The 19,398-nt window shown below is 39.5% G+C and overlaps 1 protein-coding gene across 1 annotated transcript in view; it reads right to left on the bottom strand.

Moving 5' to 3' along the window:
• Positions 1–14,430: 14,430 nt before the first annotated feature.
• Positions 14,431–19,398, bottom strand: part of LOC118803482 (H-2 class I histocompatibility antigen, alpha chain-like) — a 17,220-nt gene continuing 12,252 nt past the window's right edge. The window contains exons 2-5 of the mRNA XM_036563975.1: positions 18,721–18,987; positions 16,681–16,950; positions 15,442–15,726; positions 14,431–14,597 (exon numbers count right to left, since the gene is read on the bottom strand). Coding sequence (XP_036419868.1) covers positions 14,446–14,597; positions 15,442–15,726; positions 16,681–16,950; positions 18,721–18,987 — 974 coding nt within the window. The 3' untranslated portion in view covers positions 14,431–14,445. The remainder of the gene's footprint in view (positions 14,598–15,441; positions 15,727–16,680; positions 16,951–18,720; positions 18,988–19,398) is intronic.

Raw genomic sequence — 19,398 nt, 5'->3', positions numbered from 1 at the left:
CGAGGAGCAAACAGGTGTGCAGATCACAGCCGATTGAGGTCCACAGGGAACACACAGTAAAATCATTCTTCGTTCTTTACTAAAGAAAATGGTTCTATATAGAACTATGAGCACTCAAAGAACCCTTTGCATGATTAAAGGGTTTTTTTCGCATCGTGAAAATGGTTCTTCAGATTGATGGAGAATGTGTTTTAGACAGTTCTATATAGAACCTTTTCAGAACTGGTTCATATAGCAGTCAAAAGGGTTCTTCAAATGTTGATATCACAACAATAGAAGAACCTTTTTTGGTGCCATATAGAACCACATACAGTACATTCTCCATCAGTCTGAAGAACCATTTCATCATGCGATGCGTGTAATGGTGGAACATGTGGTGTATATATGGTTCTTCATGGGTCCTCTAGTAAAGAAAATGGTTCTATATAGAACCATGAACACTCAAAGAACCTTTTGCATAATTCAAGGAAAGGTTTCTGCTTTTGTTGCAATGTCAAGCTTGTGACAACAGAAGAACGCTTTTTGGTGCTGTGTAAAACCATTTTTTAAAAGGTTCTCTATAGAACCATGTGCAACACATTCTTCATTGATCTGAAGAACCTTTTTTATGATGTGAAGAACCCTTTAATCATGCAAAGGGTTCCTTGAGTGTTCATGGTGAACCATTGCCTTTGCTAAACAACCCTCGAAGAACCATCTTTTTTAAGAGTGTAGCACCAAAAAGCGTTTTTCTATTGTTACAAGATTGACATCCTAACAATAGAAGAACCCTTTTTGGTGGTATTAAGAACACTTCTCAATGTAGAACCACACGCAACTCAATTTCTAACAATCTGAAGAAACTTTCATGATGCAAAGAACCATTTAAACAAGCAAAGGGTTCTTTGAGTGTTCATGGTTCTATAAAGAACGATTTTCTTTACTAAAGAACCCTTGAAGAACCATCTTTTTTAAGAATGTGTGCAGTTGTTTTAACTTTTAATCCACGTTTTAAACCAGAAATTCAATGAAAAATAATGAAACACTGTAAATAAAATATAAGTAGATACAGGCAGAACTAAACAAACTGTAAAATATCAAATGTAAATAAATCATCCTCTAACACTCAAATTCAACTCTGCCTGTAGGAAATACACTCCAGCATTAATTAATTAGTGTTAAATCATTTCTGTATATAAGCAAAAATGTATTTATGTGTTAAATATTCATATTTAATTCTTACACATTAAATGTAAGATTGTATTTTTACGTGTGAGAAGTTAACATTTAGGTGCTTTATATAAGCCTCATAGGCTACTGGGGGCTTTTGAAGGGAATTTGTTTACCATATATAGACATTTGGGGGCGTTTATTTATGTAAATGAGCACAAGCAGATCTCATTTACATGTCGGATTTATTATCATAGTGTTTAAATGTTTATGAAGTGTGTGTATGCACAGCTGTACACAGTGAAGGATAATTCCTGCTTACGGTTCTTGCAGACGTGTAGAACATGTTCTAAGCAAATACTGATAAATGGTACAAACACTAAAGACTGTCTAAACCCAGCCCACTAACATTGGAGCAGAGCAGGAGCACCATACAGGTGACCACAGGAACCAGTAACCATGACAACCACACATAACAGCAGTTCAGTGTTGCACAGAGGGTGGTTCAGTCATGGACACGACACTGCTGAACATTTATTGATTCTTGGAAATAATGTCAAAATGTGTTTAACGTGTTCACCACTTTGCGTCACTACAGACTGTACACACTGAAGCACCTCCTACACAATATAATACCCCTGGTAAACCTGCAATGGCGTGGGCTGGAGGTTAGGGAACCAGCCTTGTGACCGGAAGGTCGCCGGTTCGATCCCCTTGGCTGACAGTACATGACTGAAGTACCCTTGAGCAAGGCACCTAACCCCCCAACTGCTCCCCGGGTGCTGTGGATAGGGCTGCCCACCGCTCTGGGCAAGTGTGCGCACTGTCCCCTAGTGTGTGTGTGGTGTTTCACTGCATGGATGGGTTAAATGCGGAGGTATAATTCCGATGTGTTCAGCCACAGTTGGCTTAAAAGGTTCATTTCATTAAAAAAAAAGGTTCCGGTGCGCCGTAGAATGGCCGCTCTGGGTAAACTCTACAGGTTTTTTATTGTACAAACTCTTGTGTTTTATTGTGCTGTTTCTTTGTTTTTTTGCACATACCGCTTTTGGGATCATTCAGTATGATTGACAGACTCCTGCCAGGACAGAACTCTGGACTCTGGCAAGGGCAGAGGCGGCAGGGTATGTGTTATGGTGAACTCTCGATGGGGAACAGATGTAGCGGTTCTAGCCAGTCACTGCTCTCTAGACATTGAACTCATAACAGTCAAAGTTCGACCCTTTTGTTTGCCCAGGGACTTCAGCTCAGTCATCCTCACCACAGTCTACATCCCACCTCAGGCAGATAAGTCTCGTGCTTTGGAAGTTTTGTACGAGACCATTAATGGACTTGAGAACGTTCACTCTGAGGCTGTTTTTATTGTGGTTGGGGATTTTAACAGGGCAAACCTGAAGAAGGTTCTGCCCAAATACTACCAGCACGTTAAATTTCCCACCCGAGGTGAACAGACTCGACCACTGCTACACCGCAATCAAGGACAGTTACAAACACCTCCCCCGCCCTGCCTTCGGCAAAGCTGATCACACCTCCATTCTTCTCCTGCCCACATACAAACAAAGACTTAAACAGGCGAAACCAGTTCTCAGATCAGTCTATCAATGGAGTGAGGAGGCCATCTTCACACTTCAGGACTGCTTTGAATCCACAGACTGGAAGATGTTCCGTGACGCGGCTGGCACAGGCATCAATGAATACACTGACTCCATCACAAGCTACATCAATAAATGCACTGAAGACATTGTACCAAAAATCAATGTCAGAACATTTCCCAACCAGAAACCCTGGATCAATGCTGAGGTTCGAGCGAAACTAAGAGCTCGGGCTGCTGCCTACAACACTGGTGACCCGGCTAGCTACAAGAAGGCCAGATATGACCTTCAGGGGACTATCAGGCTGGCCGTATCGTGTCAAGTATCGTGAGATCTCCCCGGCAGCGTCTCTTCTTTCTGCGCAGGCTCAGGAAGTTTGGTCTGCCTCCTCAGATCCTCACCAACTTCTACAGATGCATCATAGAGAGCATCCTCACAGGCTGCATCACTGTCTGGTACAGCAGCTGCACCGCCTGTGACCGCAAGGCCCTTAAAGGAGTGGTGAGGATGGCAGAAGCCATCATAGGCAACAGACTACCAGCCTTACAGGACATCTGTCAGTCCCGCTGCCTCAGGAAGATCAGACAGATCCGGTCAGACAGCGTCACCCAGCACACAGCCTGTTCACCATCCTGACATCAGGCAGGAGATTTCGTAGCATACAGGCTAGAACAACCCGGTTAATGAACAGTCTCTATCCACAGGCTGTCAGGCTTCTGAACAAGCTGTGAGGCTGTGGGTCCTTCACCAGTTATCATCTCACTCAGTCACTCTGTCAGCATTATTATTATATCATATCTCTGATATGGACAATAAAACCTTAACACTAAGCCACTTTAAGAACAATAACAGTCACTTAGTCACTTTAAAATGTTTATGGCCTGTATATTTGTGTACATTTCTCTATATTTGTGTATATTTTTATCTGTATGTTCTCTATATTTTGTGTATATTTAATATATTTCAGTTAGTTTTTCTTGTAATTTTATCTTTACTTATTTACTTTCTGTAGAGTGATTATCACCACAAGCATTTCAATGCATAAATGTCCTGACATGTTGTGCAAATGACAAATAAACTTGAAACTTGAAACTTGATTTTATTTGATACAAATTTGATTAGCTTTTGAGTGCATATTGTTCCAAAAACACTGTACATAATCAAGCTCCCTACAGCACAATCAGAATCAGAATCAGAACCTTTATTCACAAAGTAGCAGGCATCAACATTAAAATTGAATCCAATAGAATAAATATAGAAAAAGGTGTATTATATATAAACATGAAATAGAGACATAAAATAGATGGCTTACAAACAATCTCCAAGTAAAAGGGTGTGCAGTGGGAGATGAGTACAGATACAGTCAGGTGCTGCAGTACTGAGGTACATACAGTACAGCTAAGAGAACTGAGCAGCAAAGATAAATATAAACACATTTTCCAGAATGTCAATCACAGTTTTCCCAGTGTTGATGGGTTAGGGGAGGTGGACTAGGGAGAAGAAGATGGAGGGTAAAAGAGAAGAAGGCTGTGGGAAAAAGAGAGGAGATGGCAGCAAGAAAGAAATAGAGTCAGACTCAGCAATAGTGTTTCCAAACTCATGTCTTTGTATTAGGGTTTAGAGGAAGACTGTGGATGATATCATTTATAATTATGACTTATAATTGTTTTGAGCGCTGACGAAGCCAGAACTAACAAACTGTGTGGCGCCGGTCTTTATGTGCTTGCAGACTGCATGCATGCAAACCGTAGCTCACGTATGTGGACTTAAAACGGGCTGATTCTCCAACCCAGAAGCAAGGTCAGATAGACCCCACGGTGACCAGAAAGCTGTGCGGGTCCTCTGACAAAAAATTCTCCACACAAGACCCTGAGAGTTTTAGGAATAAATGGTCTAAAACACAGGACTTAATGTAGCCTTGATTTTATGCTGACAGTCCAGAAAAGAGGAGTTTCGCTGAAAATAATCAGTAAAATGAGGACTTTTATTTTGAAAAACATCTTTCGGTAAAATGACATAGTAGTCCATATTAATATCATGTAAAACATGTATAGTTTATGAATGTTGATTTAAGCATTCATGAACATGTTATGAAGTGTTTATGTAAGGTGATATGAATGTGTTATGTAGACACCCTTCAAAGAAAGTGTTACCAAACTCTCTCACACTCATTATCAGACTCTCTCACACTCAGTTTCAAACTCTCTCACACTCACCATCAAACCCAATCACACTCACTATTAAACCCTCTTACACTCAGTATCAAACTCTCTCACACTCACTATCAAACTTTCTCACATTCAGTATCAAACTCTCTCACACTCACCATCAAACTCTCTCACACTAACCATCAAACTCTCTCACACTGACAATCAAACCCTCACACTCACTATCAAACTCTCACACTCACTATGAAACCTCTCACACTCACTATCAAACCCTCTCACACTCACTATCAAACCCTCTCACACTCACTATCAAACTCTCTCACACTTACCATCAAACTCTCTCACTCACTATCAAACTCTCTCACAATCACTATCAAACCCTCTCACACTCACTATCAAACTGTCTCACATTCACTATCAAACCCTCTCACTCACTGTCAAACTCTATCACATTTACTATCAAACTCTCTCACACTCACTATCAAACCCTCTCACACTCACTATCAAACTTTCTCACACTCACTATCAAACTCCTCACACTCACTATCAAACCCTCTCACACTCACTATCAAACCCTCTCACACTCACTATCAAACTGTCTCATACTCACTATCAAACCCTCTCACACTCACTATCAAACTCCTCACACTCACTATCAAACCCTCTCACACTCACTATCAAACCCTCTCACACTCACTATCAAACTGTCTCATACTCACTATCAAACCCTCTCACACTCACTATCAAACCCTCACACTCACTATCAAACTCTCACACTCACTATCAAACCCTCTCACACTCACTATCAAACCCTCTCACACTCACTATCAAACTCTCTCACACTTACCATCAAACTCTCTCACTCACTATCAAACTCTCTCACAATCACTATCAAACCCTCTCACACTCACTATCAAACTGTCTCACATTCACTATCAAACCCTCTCACTCACTGTCAAACTCTATCACATTTACTATCAAACTCTCTCACACTCACTATCAAACCCTCTCACACTCACTATCAAACTTTCTCACACTCACTATCAAACTCCTCACACTCACTATCAAACCCTCTCACACTCACTATCAAACCCTCTCACACTCACTATCAAACTGTCTCATACTCACTATCAAACCCTCTCACACTCACTATCAAACTCCTCACACTCACTATCAAACCCTCTCACACACACTATCAAACCCTCTCACACTCACTATCAAACTGTCTCATACTCACTATCAAACCCTCTCACACTCACTATCAAACTGTCTCACATTCACTATCAAACCCTCTCACTCACTGTCAAACTCTATCACATTCACTATCAAACTCTCTCACACTCACTATCAAACCCTCTCACACTCACTATCAAACTCCTCACACTCACTATCAAACCCTCTCACACTCACTATCAAACCCTCCCACACTCACTATCAAACCCTCCCACACTCACTATCAAACCCTCTCACACTCACTATCAAACCCTCCCACACTCACTATCAAACCCTCCCACACTCACTATCAAACCCTCTCACACTCACTATCAAACCCTCCCACACTCACTATCAAACCCTCTCACATTCACTATCAAACCCTCTCACATTCACTATCAAACCTCTCACACACACTATCTTTCAATTTTACCAAACAATCTTTCATAGTGCAGCTTTAATGTTAAATTAGCTGTCATAAAAAACCTGTTATTAATACAAACATAATCCTCCTAGAAAAAACCAGCAGAGACCGGCATGGATGGTCACCAGCAAAACCAGCATATGTCTGTTTGGATGCTGATATGCTGGTCCACCATCATGACCAAGCTGGGTGACCATCTAGATGAACACTAGACCAGCATAAACCAGTTTAAACCAGCATGATGATCTGTGCTGTTTTTCCTCAGGGTTTTAAAAGTGTGTAGAAAATGATCAAAAAGAGTCAAGTAGATTCATTTATTTTGACTTTATTTGCTCTTATATGTACAAATGGAGTTTAGAAATACATTAAAACAGTACATCGAAACCTGTTTTGCACACATTGCTGATATTTTCCTGTGATCTCTCAGTTGTTTTATTTCTGTTTCATAAACCAGAGAGTTCTGGTTACCTAACTGTCCAGATCAGGACACTTTGGTCTGCACTGACATTAAAGACCAATAACACTGAGTTTAGCTTGATCTCAGATAGAAACACAATAAAAACACTTATATAAAAACAAATCAGTCATTTCAGCTTCATTTACAGACAAATACGCACCATATAAAACCCCCAAACACAGCACAGAGAGGCGGATTTAGTGTGAAGGCAGTGCTGCAGTTAAAGTTCAAGCTTAGATATCCTGTGCAGATTAAAAATACATTAACCTTAATACAAAACCAAAAAAGTGTTACCCAGTTGAGTAACTCAAAAAACAAACAAACAAACAAAACCATGCATCATCAAAACAACAGTAACTTCACAGGAGAAGGCCAAAATGACCATAACATGTAAGTTACTGTAAAGATTTAGATTTTGAAATGTTTCAATCTTTCGTTCATCATGAAATATTCACATATTTTACAGTAAAGTATCGGTATAACAATATAACTGAAAATCATATCTGCTAACTTCATATGCAGTATATGTAACAGTATGCTTGAACACACAAACACAATAAACAAAAAACAAACAAAATACATAAAAATATAATTAATAAAAGACAAAAACAAACTAAAAGGAAAAAAATGAAGTTTACATATGTCTGAGCTGATCCGGCTACATCACTGGAAATGATCTGATCAGAAAAACACTACAGCTAAAGTTCTGAGAGCTGAGACTGATCACAGTTCGCTCTGCTAGAGCACAGCTACACACCTTTCTGTGAGCTGAGTCAGGAACAAGGTTTACATCAGAACTAGGAGATAAACTGAGTGGTCTTTATTCTTAATGCAGGACTGTCACTAAAACAGTCTAACACTGTACAAAAGTATTAGACCATCTGAGGAAGTAATCTGACCACTGACTGCTGTATTTATGTTTATTCTAATGTCATATGGTGTTTTTACTGTAGAAACACGTTTTGTTGAAGTAAATAGCTTTAATCTGATAAACCTACAGCTCAGTTAAAGCAGCTCAGCTGAACATTTGTCCAGCAGATGGTGCTGTAGGTCTGCACCAGTGAGTCTCCTCAATGTTTGTAGTTTTCAGGCCACATTTTTATATTAATGAATACAATAAACACGCGATACATACATGTGAACATGTTACAGTGGATTAAATCAACATGACTAATGCTAATTATCCACTCATGTGAGTAAAATCACTGAAAAAAAAGAAAGAAAAAGAGATCAGGCTGGCCTCGTCCTCTTTAAGAGCTTTGAAACTTTTAATGGCCTGTATTGATATTCAGAGTTTCAGGGCAAACGGCTTAAAAATCTAAATGGTGCTACACAAACTGACTATCATTAAATAAAAACGTTCTAGATCGCTAGAGAAACAAACTCACAACAGTGCTTTAGGTGGGCTGTGGTGTATCTATGGTAACAAGCAGCACAATAAAGAGACAGTGGCCACATTTCACATCAGTCAATCACGTTGACCTGCCGTCTCCAGAAGCAGTAAGAAAGTGCTGAAATTTGATAGATCTACCAACATGCACTGTGTGATCGACGTATCGGGCACCTCTGCTGTGTAGCTGACAGTGATGTTGATGCAAAGTTACAGTGATTATTATAATATAGAATTATTATAGTGATGGTTAAAGTGATGAGAACTTCAGTTCACTTTAATCTGAGCACTTCATCAGTTTCAGTGAATCTAACCTCAGATTAAGGGATGAGGATGATGATGATTTGCTAATACTTTATTGAGGAGCAGAGTTCATAAGGCCTCATGACAGCTGACATAAATGTTTATGTAGATCTTTGTCAGCTGTCATGATGAACTTTTGTAGGTGTCGTGTAGTGTTATGATCTTCTGTAAGTAACTTATTTAATTACCAACAACAATTGATTCTTAGATGCATCACCATTCATTCCAGCACTCTGGCTCTCATTGGTGCTTGGTGTTTGGGTGCTGGACATCTGCTCCTCTCTGCTGCCCTCATCTGCACTCATGATTCGGCCAATGGGCTCATGAGAGAGAGGGAGCATGAAGAGGGAGGAAAGGAGGAAAGGAGGAAGGGCTGACACTGGACCTGAGCAGGGGTCTGGGGGGGGAGGAGCTCCCTGCAGTCGAGGACCAGGGATGGGAGGAGAGAGGGAGATGGGAGTGAGGGAAAACATAGGAAGAAGCTGAGGGCATCAAAAGACAGGCCTCCAACTCCTCCCAGTGTTGTTCAGCCTCCTGAAGCAGGTCCAGCCTGTGGAGGAGAGACTGGATGACGTCATTACATCAGACTGAAGCCCAGAGACGCGAGACGGTGATTTAAGTTGAGGTGCTGATATGTTAAGTAGTGTATATGTGACCTGAACTCTGACGTTACGCTCTTTTCTATGGTTTTTATATCAGAACGAGTCAAGCAGTGCTATAATGATAAAGGATACCTATAACTGACACATCAAACCCCTGACGCACATCCTCTCTCTGCTCTCTCATTCTGGATGAGCTTTATGGAAATGAGCTGAGTGGTGACCAATCAGACTGTTGATATGTGTTACAGCCTCAGTCACACACTGAGATTTAACACTGGACCACACAGAGCAGGAGATATAACGACTGATAGATCACCATCAATACATCATTTAAAAGTTATAATAATACCATAAGGCTGCTTTGACCTCTGACAACAACACGTTTTAGAATGAACTTTTGGTTTGGAAATGGGTGTAAAATGACTTTCTACTCTATCAGGGTCGAGATCTCACTGTTATAAAGGTTAAAGTAACAGTTATAGGTTAAAGGTTATAAACTCTTATTTTGACCTACAGCAGAAAGATGATCATTATTATTAGTATATTAAAATCATAATTTGTAATCACGAGTTTCAAATGAACTGTCGCCTAAATGATCAATAACACTGCTCTACACCAGCGGTGTGGATTACTACAGCTAAATGTTGGCACATTTGGACCACAGTCCATTGTAAGTGAGTGTGAGTGGGCGTGGCCCTGTGGTTGTAGTGGGCGGGGCAGTCAAGAGTAGAACTGGATATTCTGTAAAAGCTGTATAATGTAGAGTTTATTAATCTGAGACTGTAAAAAGTAAGGGATCATCACCAATCAGTAGATGTAGTTTTATAATCAGACAGTATGAAGTGTTTAACTGTGGATTTTCCTCTTCTCTAAAATATTTCTCCATCTCGACCCCTGGAGGATTTTAATTATTCATGCTTTAAACCGTATATGAATGTTTAATTAAGTACATCAATCTGTAAATACTGTGGACTTTAATGCAAAGGACAGCTGTCAGGGTGACTAATCTATTTATTACATTTAGATTTACTTTAAAAATATTTGATGATATTCTTTATTTATTGTATTTCTACTGTGTGTTTTCAACCACATTAGCTCACATTTACAGGCTACTTACGATCCTCTGTTTAACGTGTAGAGGTTAGCAGTGTCTGCTGTTCCTCTGGAGGAAATGCCTTCAAACGCCTGAAATGCCTCTGCTGTGTAAAGACTCTGTAGGATCCTCCAAAATACACACTCTGATACTCTTACAGTGTGTTTTCACAAAGATACTACAGATATTTACCAGCAATAAACAATGAATCACTATTAAAAACTAAAACTGAGCTCAGACATTCATCCAGGAGAAACATTACCAGAGTCAGATGAAGCATCAGAGTTAGCTGATACGTTTTCAGTGCTGCTCCTGTTTGATCCACTGATTCTCCTTCCTGAAACAGACACAGTCAGGCCACATCACAGCTGAGTTACAGTGGACGCTCATTAATTAATTACAAATATCACTCATATTAAATGGGTTTAATATGGAATATTATTACCTGAGTCAGTGTCAGAACCCCCAGCTGTAGAGACAAATAAAATAAAACATGCATTAAAATAGAGAAAGAAGAAAAGAAAACAGAGATTAATAAGAACTACGTTTCTTGAACAGCGTAAATGCAGCCCACCAATTTCTATATCACTGCACTGCTTTCCAGAAACAAGTTGATTTATTTAAATTAATTAAAAAATTTAAGCTTTAAAGTGTTGTTTTAAAACTGATGGACTGCATTGTGTAAAATCAGGGGTCTCATTTAATAAAATGTGAGCATATCTGTTTACACGTATATCTGTGTGTAAAAACTACCAGCCCACACTAGAAAACGTATTTATCAAATCCTACACTGATCTGCTGATGCACTCATTTACATAAAGACACGCCCATAAATAGCCATAAGCAGCAAACTTAAACTCAGAGGACAAGCTGAACTGAAATGTGGTGTCTAAAAAAGTTTGTTCTTACATGTGAAAACACAACTTTCCATTTAATATGTAAGAAATATGAACGTTTAATATCTGAATGATCTTGTAAGAATTAAATTTCAACATGCAAAAATATTTTAATACAAAAATATCACCTTCATTCATCTGAAGAGCTATTTCACTTTGATTCAGCTGATTTATTTACTGGTACTAAATTATACTTTTTAGGCTGAACAGATGAAGCATTTTTACAGCGTATGAACACAACAGTCACCAATCATCCGGTCAGTTAAGCTGTAATTGATGATGATTAATGGGAGTCTGAGTATCTCATAACGAGTTTACCTGTGATTACACTTCTCCACCACTAGGGGTTTCTGCATTCAGAGTCAGGATTAGGTCTAAATACACACACATTCACAATCACATTAAACTAATGTGATTATGCTCAGTTTATAAATGAGAGCCCTGATTTTTATCCTGATAACAACAAAGAAATTTCAGGTGTTGTATTCTAATCAGTGCTGAGGGAAGAATTAAAGAGAACCAGACCTCACTGTGTTTTTGAAATGCACTTCTGAAGAAAACGTTTTACACTGAATTTGTACAGATCTGTGTAAAATCTGCTGTGTCACTTTTTACTGTAGACATACTGTTTAAAATAGTCCTAAAAATGCACACTGTGCATTGGAAAAACACGCTAATATTGATTTCCTGAACTTTTATTAAGATGTAAAAAGTATTACAAAGTTAGACGAGTTGCAAAGATTTGAGTTGCAAAAGATTTAAAACAGTGATTACTTGAGTTTATGAATTTACATAATTAGCTCATTTTTATTAACAAAATAGCTGAGAAACAGCTTATTTGTTGTTTTTGCCCAGCAACAGAAAAGCAGTTTAGTGCAGACATATTTATTTTCAGCATCAATCAAAAAAATAAATAAATAACTTGCTGATTAATATGATTATGACTTTGAAGGCAACAACACAGTGAAGTAATCAATATCAGTGAACAGTGTTTTAATCTGGTGTTTCCTACATCTGTGGGTTTATTTTACACTCATCAAAGTGCATTAAGTGCAGGTTTTGTCTGAATGATGATTTGACTGTTTTCTTTACACAAACTGCTGTGAAACTCTTTGGATCTGCGATCACTGTTACTACTAAAGCCTCACTCGTCTGCGTTGAGGCTTCTGTTACAGGTTTGATGTCTCTGAGCTTAACGTGTCTTTTAGTAAATCTGGCCCAGAGCGTCGTGTCCAGCTACACTGGAATATCTGGCCGGATCCAGGTGTGTCTGATCTCTGGAGTGCTGGAGAAATTCCTGTTGGTCTTATGCTGTAAACTACTTACTACATTTGGACACAGTCAGCACAGGAGCAGTGTGTAGTGGGTTATTTCATACACAGACAGTGTTTACTGAACGTTTAGTGAAGGTAAATTCAGAATCTTAAAAAATAAAACCTGGCCAGTGCAGAATTTATGGCATATTTTATATTTTATGCTTTATTTTTTCCAGTATGTTTAACTCAACAAGTACACAGATATTGTGCAGTAAAACGATCAGAAAAATGTCATATTTTAGTGTGTTCTCTGTAGATGATGTGTTCATTTATTATCACTAAGAAAACCAACAAAACATTTACAAACCTACAGGAAACAAATATGTGAAGAAGTTCAAGAGGAAATCTCAGTTAAAGCTACTAAATGCTTAAAGAAAGATCCTTCAGATGTAACTCAGTGAACTTCACAGCCTTTTTTCAGTCCAGTGACTGAATCTCTCTCAGAAAGTCACGGCTTGGTAAGAGAAGAACTGATTGAACTCATCAAGGTTTCAGATCAGACTGAAAAGACCTGCTGCACAGAACCATGCAGACGAGTCCTGATAGCTGTTATCAGCTCAGTGTGTAATAGATATCAGACGCTCTGTTTACATGTGGGCTGAGAGTCTGAGAGTGAGGCTGGGTCATAAACATGAATCAGTCACAGCGTCTCTCTAAGAGCCTCTCTGCTCACGACCAAATCACCAAGACATGCTGTTAAGGTGGGACTTGGGCCTAAATGAAGAGCTTTAATTATGATCCCAGGAAAGTTTTCACTTTATTATCAAACATTTCCTACAGTTTTCATCTCAATACATTTCACATAAATCACCTTTACCTCAATCAGTGAACACAGTATCGTAATTCACGAAAACAGTGTTTAGATTTGTTGTTGAATCCAGCAGGGAAACTCCATAATGTCCAGGAAACTGTGGAAAAAGGCTGTAACTGCCACCATCAGTCCTACCTGTAACATCTCAAAAGAGAATAGAGATCGATACTCACAAGTAGTCGCCTCCACAGTTGCTGGTCGGCTCTGTGTTCTGCCTTTCTCTGCAACCACAGTGATGATGTACAAACACCCAGGTTCCAGAGGTTCAATCAGGGCAGAGTTTTTCCCAGACGGCACCTCGATCTGCTCACTTAACCCTCCTGATCCATTTGTCTGACTCTGTGAAACCATGACGATGTATCTGTCAATCTTCCCCGGTGGTCTCTCCCACTGGACCTCAAATGATGTTGGGGTGGTCTTCACAACTTTGAGGTTTTTGGGCTCAGAGATCACTGAGAAAGAAAAAGGAGACTCAGTTATAGTTGCTGTTGAAAGGTTAGAAAGAGAAAAGGTGAGAAAGAGAGAATGTCTGATAGACAAAAGGAAAGCAGAATCGGTGCTGATTCTGTTAACAGAAATGACCATCTTTGTCCTAATTAGTGGAAATCAGGAACTGATGAAGATGAAAAAGTGACTGAAAGCTGCACAGAGATGAAAAACAAGTTCACTCAGCATTAACGTCTCAGTAAATCTGATACAGTGCTCCGTGCAGTGCGGGCAGTGCTCTCCTATAATAATCTTCATTTGTCTTACTTCACATTAATATTTTTATTTTTAAAAACAGTACATTTTGTTTCAGCTATATGAGAATAAAACACACTTCAGAATGTGTTCATCACTTTCAATAATTCAATAATATTATTGTTACAGTGTTCCAGATTTCACATACAGAATATGACAATCATGTGAACGTTTCTCAGCCAATCAGATTGTGCCGTCAGAACTAACTGTTGTCTAAATGAAGATTATTTTTGTTTGACCAAATTAAATGGAGGTTCATATTTAAAACTTTCTGCTTTGAACAGAATCTGATTAGAATCTACAGAACATGAACAGTTTATACTCACCAGCTTTCTGCGTCTTTCTCAGGATAAAGATGACGACTCCAACCAGCACAGTCAAAATCACACCTGCAACTGCTCCTCCAACAGCCAAACCCAGACCACCCTGAGAGTGAGAACGCTCTGCAGACGGAAAATGAAGAACAAAAATCTGAGTTACGTTTTTAAATAACAAAAAATACAAACAAAAAAATTTCAATTCAAATGTAAAAATGAACTGTAACAGCAGATCTGACTCTGAATCTAATGTCTGGCCTCCTTATCTTATTCTGATCTGAACTGCACTGTGCTACTGAAATCTACTAGTGTTTCAGAGAAGGTCCAGAGGAGAACGGCTTCATTCCAAGAATGCATGAACTTTTGTGTTGTTTTGTTTCCCAGTTTCTGTGTTGGACAAAGTCAAATCCAGGCCTAGCAGAGCCCAGCAGAGCACCTGGAGGCCCAATACATCTTTACTGACCTGCCACCTTCAACACAGCCCAACACCTATTTGACCAAACAGCATCATTTCTATCACATTGAATTACAGTCACAGAATCACACCAGAAGTGCTTTGATCTGGGTGAACGCTACACTCAGGGTTTCTTTCTGTCCCAATTCTAGAGAGTCTTTGTCCAAACTTAACAGGTTTATTTGAAAAGTTGCTGTATGATGACATACATATGTATATATTTCCCTTTATGTAGAATTAGTCACAAAGTTGCAGGATGGCTTGATGGAGAAATGTATCATTATTATAAATAATTCCACATCTACTGATTAAAGTGTGCAGCATTTTAAAGCCCCATATCAGGATCTGCTCACTGCAGTTGAGAAGGTCATTTCTGGTCTAGTCTCTGTACATCTGCTACTCTGTTAAGCAGCGTTTACAGTAATATAAAGGAAACCATTACAGTAACAGTGAAAATCCAGAGCATAGAATGACGTAAAATCTGCTAAGAATGCAGAGAATCATAAATATAATTACCCCACTGTTTAATTACTGGTTCTGTGATGGAGCTGTGATTCGTATAACAGTTGTAATCTGCTGTTTCGTCCTCCTGGATCTCCACACTCTTCCTCAGCTGGTAGGTTCCATCATCATTGGGTCTGACTCCTGAAGATGTTAGTAGATGTTCAGGCAGTGAAGTGGTGAACTTCCTCACACTCATCTTCACGTCTTTGGGGTAGAAGCCTGTGGCCAGGCAGGTCAGGGTCAGCTTGGTCGAGTCAGTTACAGGTTTCTTCACAAACACATGAACATCTGGTGGAGCTACAGAAGAAATAAAAAAGACATGAACTCCTCTGTGACATCTAATCACACCAGTCACTGTTTCTGTTCAAGCTACCACTCACACCAGTGCTTCAAACAGCAGGATGAATGTGAGGGACGGCAACAGTGACCTAAACAGGAACGGTCTCGTTACCTAGAACACTGAAAACCAGCAGTCTTGAACACACGCAGATCTTTCTCTGTATCTAATGGTGTTTTTCAGTCCAGATCACTGACAGCCAACAAGCTTTCAGTGGTGTGTGATGAAATTTGTGTCTGCTGCACAACCTCTAACAGCACACGTCGACATACTGACTCATGGTGCGGTCCATTCAGGAGGCTACTGTCCTAAATTCAGTCCTAACTGAGGTTTTCAGGTAAGATTTCAGAGTCAGGATGTTTCTGTAATACAACCTCTGCAAGACATATTTCCTAAATTTAGACAAGATTTGCTTCTGTAATACGAATTTGTGAAAATCTTATTTTGACCTCTCAGATCTTCACTTAGGACTAAAGTTAGGAGTTTTCTGTAATATTAGTGCTGAATTCTCTTGTTTGGTGCAGACCTTCGTAAAAATGGGTTCCCCCCAGCAGTGAACTGAACCAGGGCTCTAATGGAAGCAGACTTGTGATTGTTGGTGGTCCATAGTTCAGCTGTTTGGTGGAGACCCAAGTCCAGGCAGAGCTTTCACACCTGACTAAACAAACTGAACTAAAGAGTTTGATTGGTCCACACTAATCAGGGTGGGTGTTAAAATGCCCTAAATTAATCTCTAAAACCTACACAAATCTGTACCAACCGGAAAATATAAGGGAAAAGTCACTTTAATACTTTCTTTAAAAATAAACAGCCACTCTCAGTAAACATCATGTAAAAGGCCTGTCAGTCTCCCTGACTTTGAACAACACAGACAGTTACAGTGAGTAAAATGAACGGCAATCATAAACACTCACTCAGTTTGGTGTCAGTAGTGCTGTACTTTAAATACGTCTTCATCCAGTGCACACAGTCTTCACATCTCTGATCAACAGGTCCAGCGTTCCACTCCTCCTCCAGTACTTTAGACTGACTGACTGAGGCTGACCATCTCCTCGAGGTCCAGTTATAAGAGATTAAGTTCTGTCCATCGTAGCCGTATTCACTAGTGCAGTTTAACACTGACAGCGAACCACCAGAGTGCTTTTCAACCTCACAGCCGACTCTCCACTGCAGAGTGTGACCATCTGGAACGTAAATGAAGAACAGAGACCAATATAAATGATCAGACACTCTAACATTTCATGTTTTAACAGAATGTGACTGTTTTGTTTGTGTTTGTTAGTAGGTACTTATTTAATGCCACACTTTGTGAGAGTGAAAGGCTCACTACTCTCTCTCTTTTCAGAAACAGTGAAAATATATTTGTCTGACAGACTAACATGGTGCATCATCCACTGAGGAGGAAAGACCTCCTGGAGAAGACGACAAGTGCTGTGTTGTAGCGGTTAGCTCATCTGAAGAGGCAGCCTCCAGTACTCATCCAGCACCGAGACACACTGATGTCCCTCAGTGTCCACCGGCTAATTTTAATTAATAAAACACATTTTCCCTGCATGTTGATAAAAAATGTTTTTTTTTGTTTTTTTTTTATTTTTAGTGTGTCTCCTACAAAAAAAGTAAGCCTACAGCTGTATTTTGATTTCAACTGTTTTTTTTTTCTTTTTCTTTCTCCATGGAATATCAGTTAATGGAATATCAAATAATGGAATATCAGTTAATGGAATATCAGTTAATGGAATATTGGTTAATGCAATATGGGTTAATGGAATACCGGTTAATGGAATATGGGTTAATGGAATATCGGTTAATGGAATATCGGTTAATAGAATATCAGTTAATGGAATATGGGTTAATGGAATATCATACATACATACATACATACATACATCATCTAAACCGCTTATCCTTCTGGGTCGCGGTGGGGTGCTGGAGCCTATCCCAGCTGTCATTGGGCGGAAGGCAGGATACACCCTGGACAGGTCGCCAGTCCATCGCAGGGCAGACAGACAGACATACATATGCAATCACACACACATTCACACCTAGGGGCAATTCAGCATTTCCAATTGGCCTGACTGCATGTCTTTGGACTGTGGGAGGAAACCGGAGTACCCAGAGGAAACCCACGCAGACACGGGGAGAACAGGCAAACTCCACACAGAAATGACCCTGGTCGCCCAGCCGGGAATCGAACCCAGGCCCTTCTTGCTGTGAGGCGACAGCACTGTGCCACCGTGCCGCCCTTAATGGAATATCGGTTAATGAAATATCGGTTAATGGATTATGGGTTAATGGAATATGGGTTAATGGAATATCGGTTAATGGAATATCGGTTAATGGAATTTGGGTTAATGGAATATCAGTTAATGGAATATCAGTTAATGGAATATCGGTAAATGGAATTTGGGTTAATGGAATATGGGTTAATGGAATATCGGTTAATGGAATATGGATTAATGGAATATCGATTAATGGAATATGGGTTAATGGAATATCAGTTAATGGAATATTGGTTAATGGAATTTGGGTTAATGGAATATGGGTTAATGGAATATTGGTTAATGGAATATCGGTTAATGGAATATTAGTTTAAGGGAATATTGGTTAATGGAATATGGGTTAATGGAATATTAGTTAATGGAATATCGGTTAATGGAATATCAGTTAATGGAATATCAGTTAATGGAATATGGGTTAATGGAATATGGGTTAATGGAATATCAGTTAATGGAATATCGGTTGATTAACTCTTACAGAGAGAACAGCACTAGATCTATCCTAGTCTGGAGCCATTTCAATGTGGAGCGTTTCACTGAATTCTGAACATGACACTGAAGTGAATCTTTCAAATGAAGAATGATCATCTAAGCAGAACATAACTGTGAATCTCTCTTTCTCTGCACGAACATCATGAAATTAAAAATAAAAAATAAATTAAAATAGAAAGTTCTCACCTGACTCATCGTGTCTGAAGGCCTTCATTTGTATGTTGAGGATCTTGTTTAACTGTTGTCCATCGTACTTCAGCTGATCAGCGCCTGCTGTCCACTCACTCTCCTTCATCTCCTTCATCCAGTCCTGTTTAGGAGTCCTGACCCCGTCTGTACTGCTGTAGGAGTCAATCTGTCTGTCATCCAGCAGAGTCACTGCACTGAACTCAGAGACTCTGTCTGAAGAGCTTTTAGACTGGACAGTGTAGAGGTAACACAGAGAGTGTTCATCTGTGGAGAAACAGAGAAATGAAAGATTAGATATTAAACAATGACTTGATTACAGTAAATAAGGACAGAGTTGATTGGATTCCACGTTTGTTGGAGGAAGCTGATCAGACACTAAACAGGGCCTCTTTCACTCCTTTAAGACTACATTATCACTATCAGTCACAGGAAGAAGCACAAACCTGTCACTGAGGAACATTTTCAGTAACTTTAGTACAGGAGACATAACTGTACCACGTTCTGTAGGAATTATATTCTTTTAGTTGTTCTCCACACTTCCTGTCCTGACTGCAGGCTTTGATTATTCTATTTCCAAACAGTAAAGTAATAAAAAAGATAAAAACATATGGGGGAAAATCGTGTAGCATAGGTCCAGCTTAATGGCGGCGAGGGAACTTAGTCCAACTGAAAGAG

The sequence above is a fragment of the Colossoma macropomum genome, unplaced genomic scaffold, assembly GCF_904425465.1.
Source record: "Colossoma macropomum unplaced genomic scaffold, Colossoma_macropomum, whole genome shotgun sequence".
Taxonomy (NCBI): Eukaryota; Metazoa; Chordata; class Actinopteri; order Characiformes; family Serrasalmidae; genus Colossoma; species Colossoma macropomum.
The sequence above is the reverse complement of the archived record's forward strand: the minus strand, read 5'-3'. Positions and strand labels throughout refer to the sequence as shown.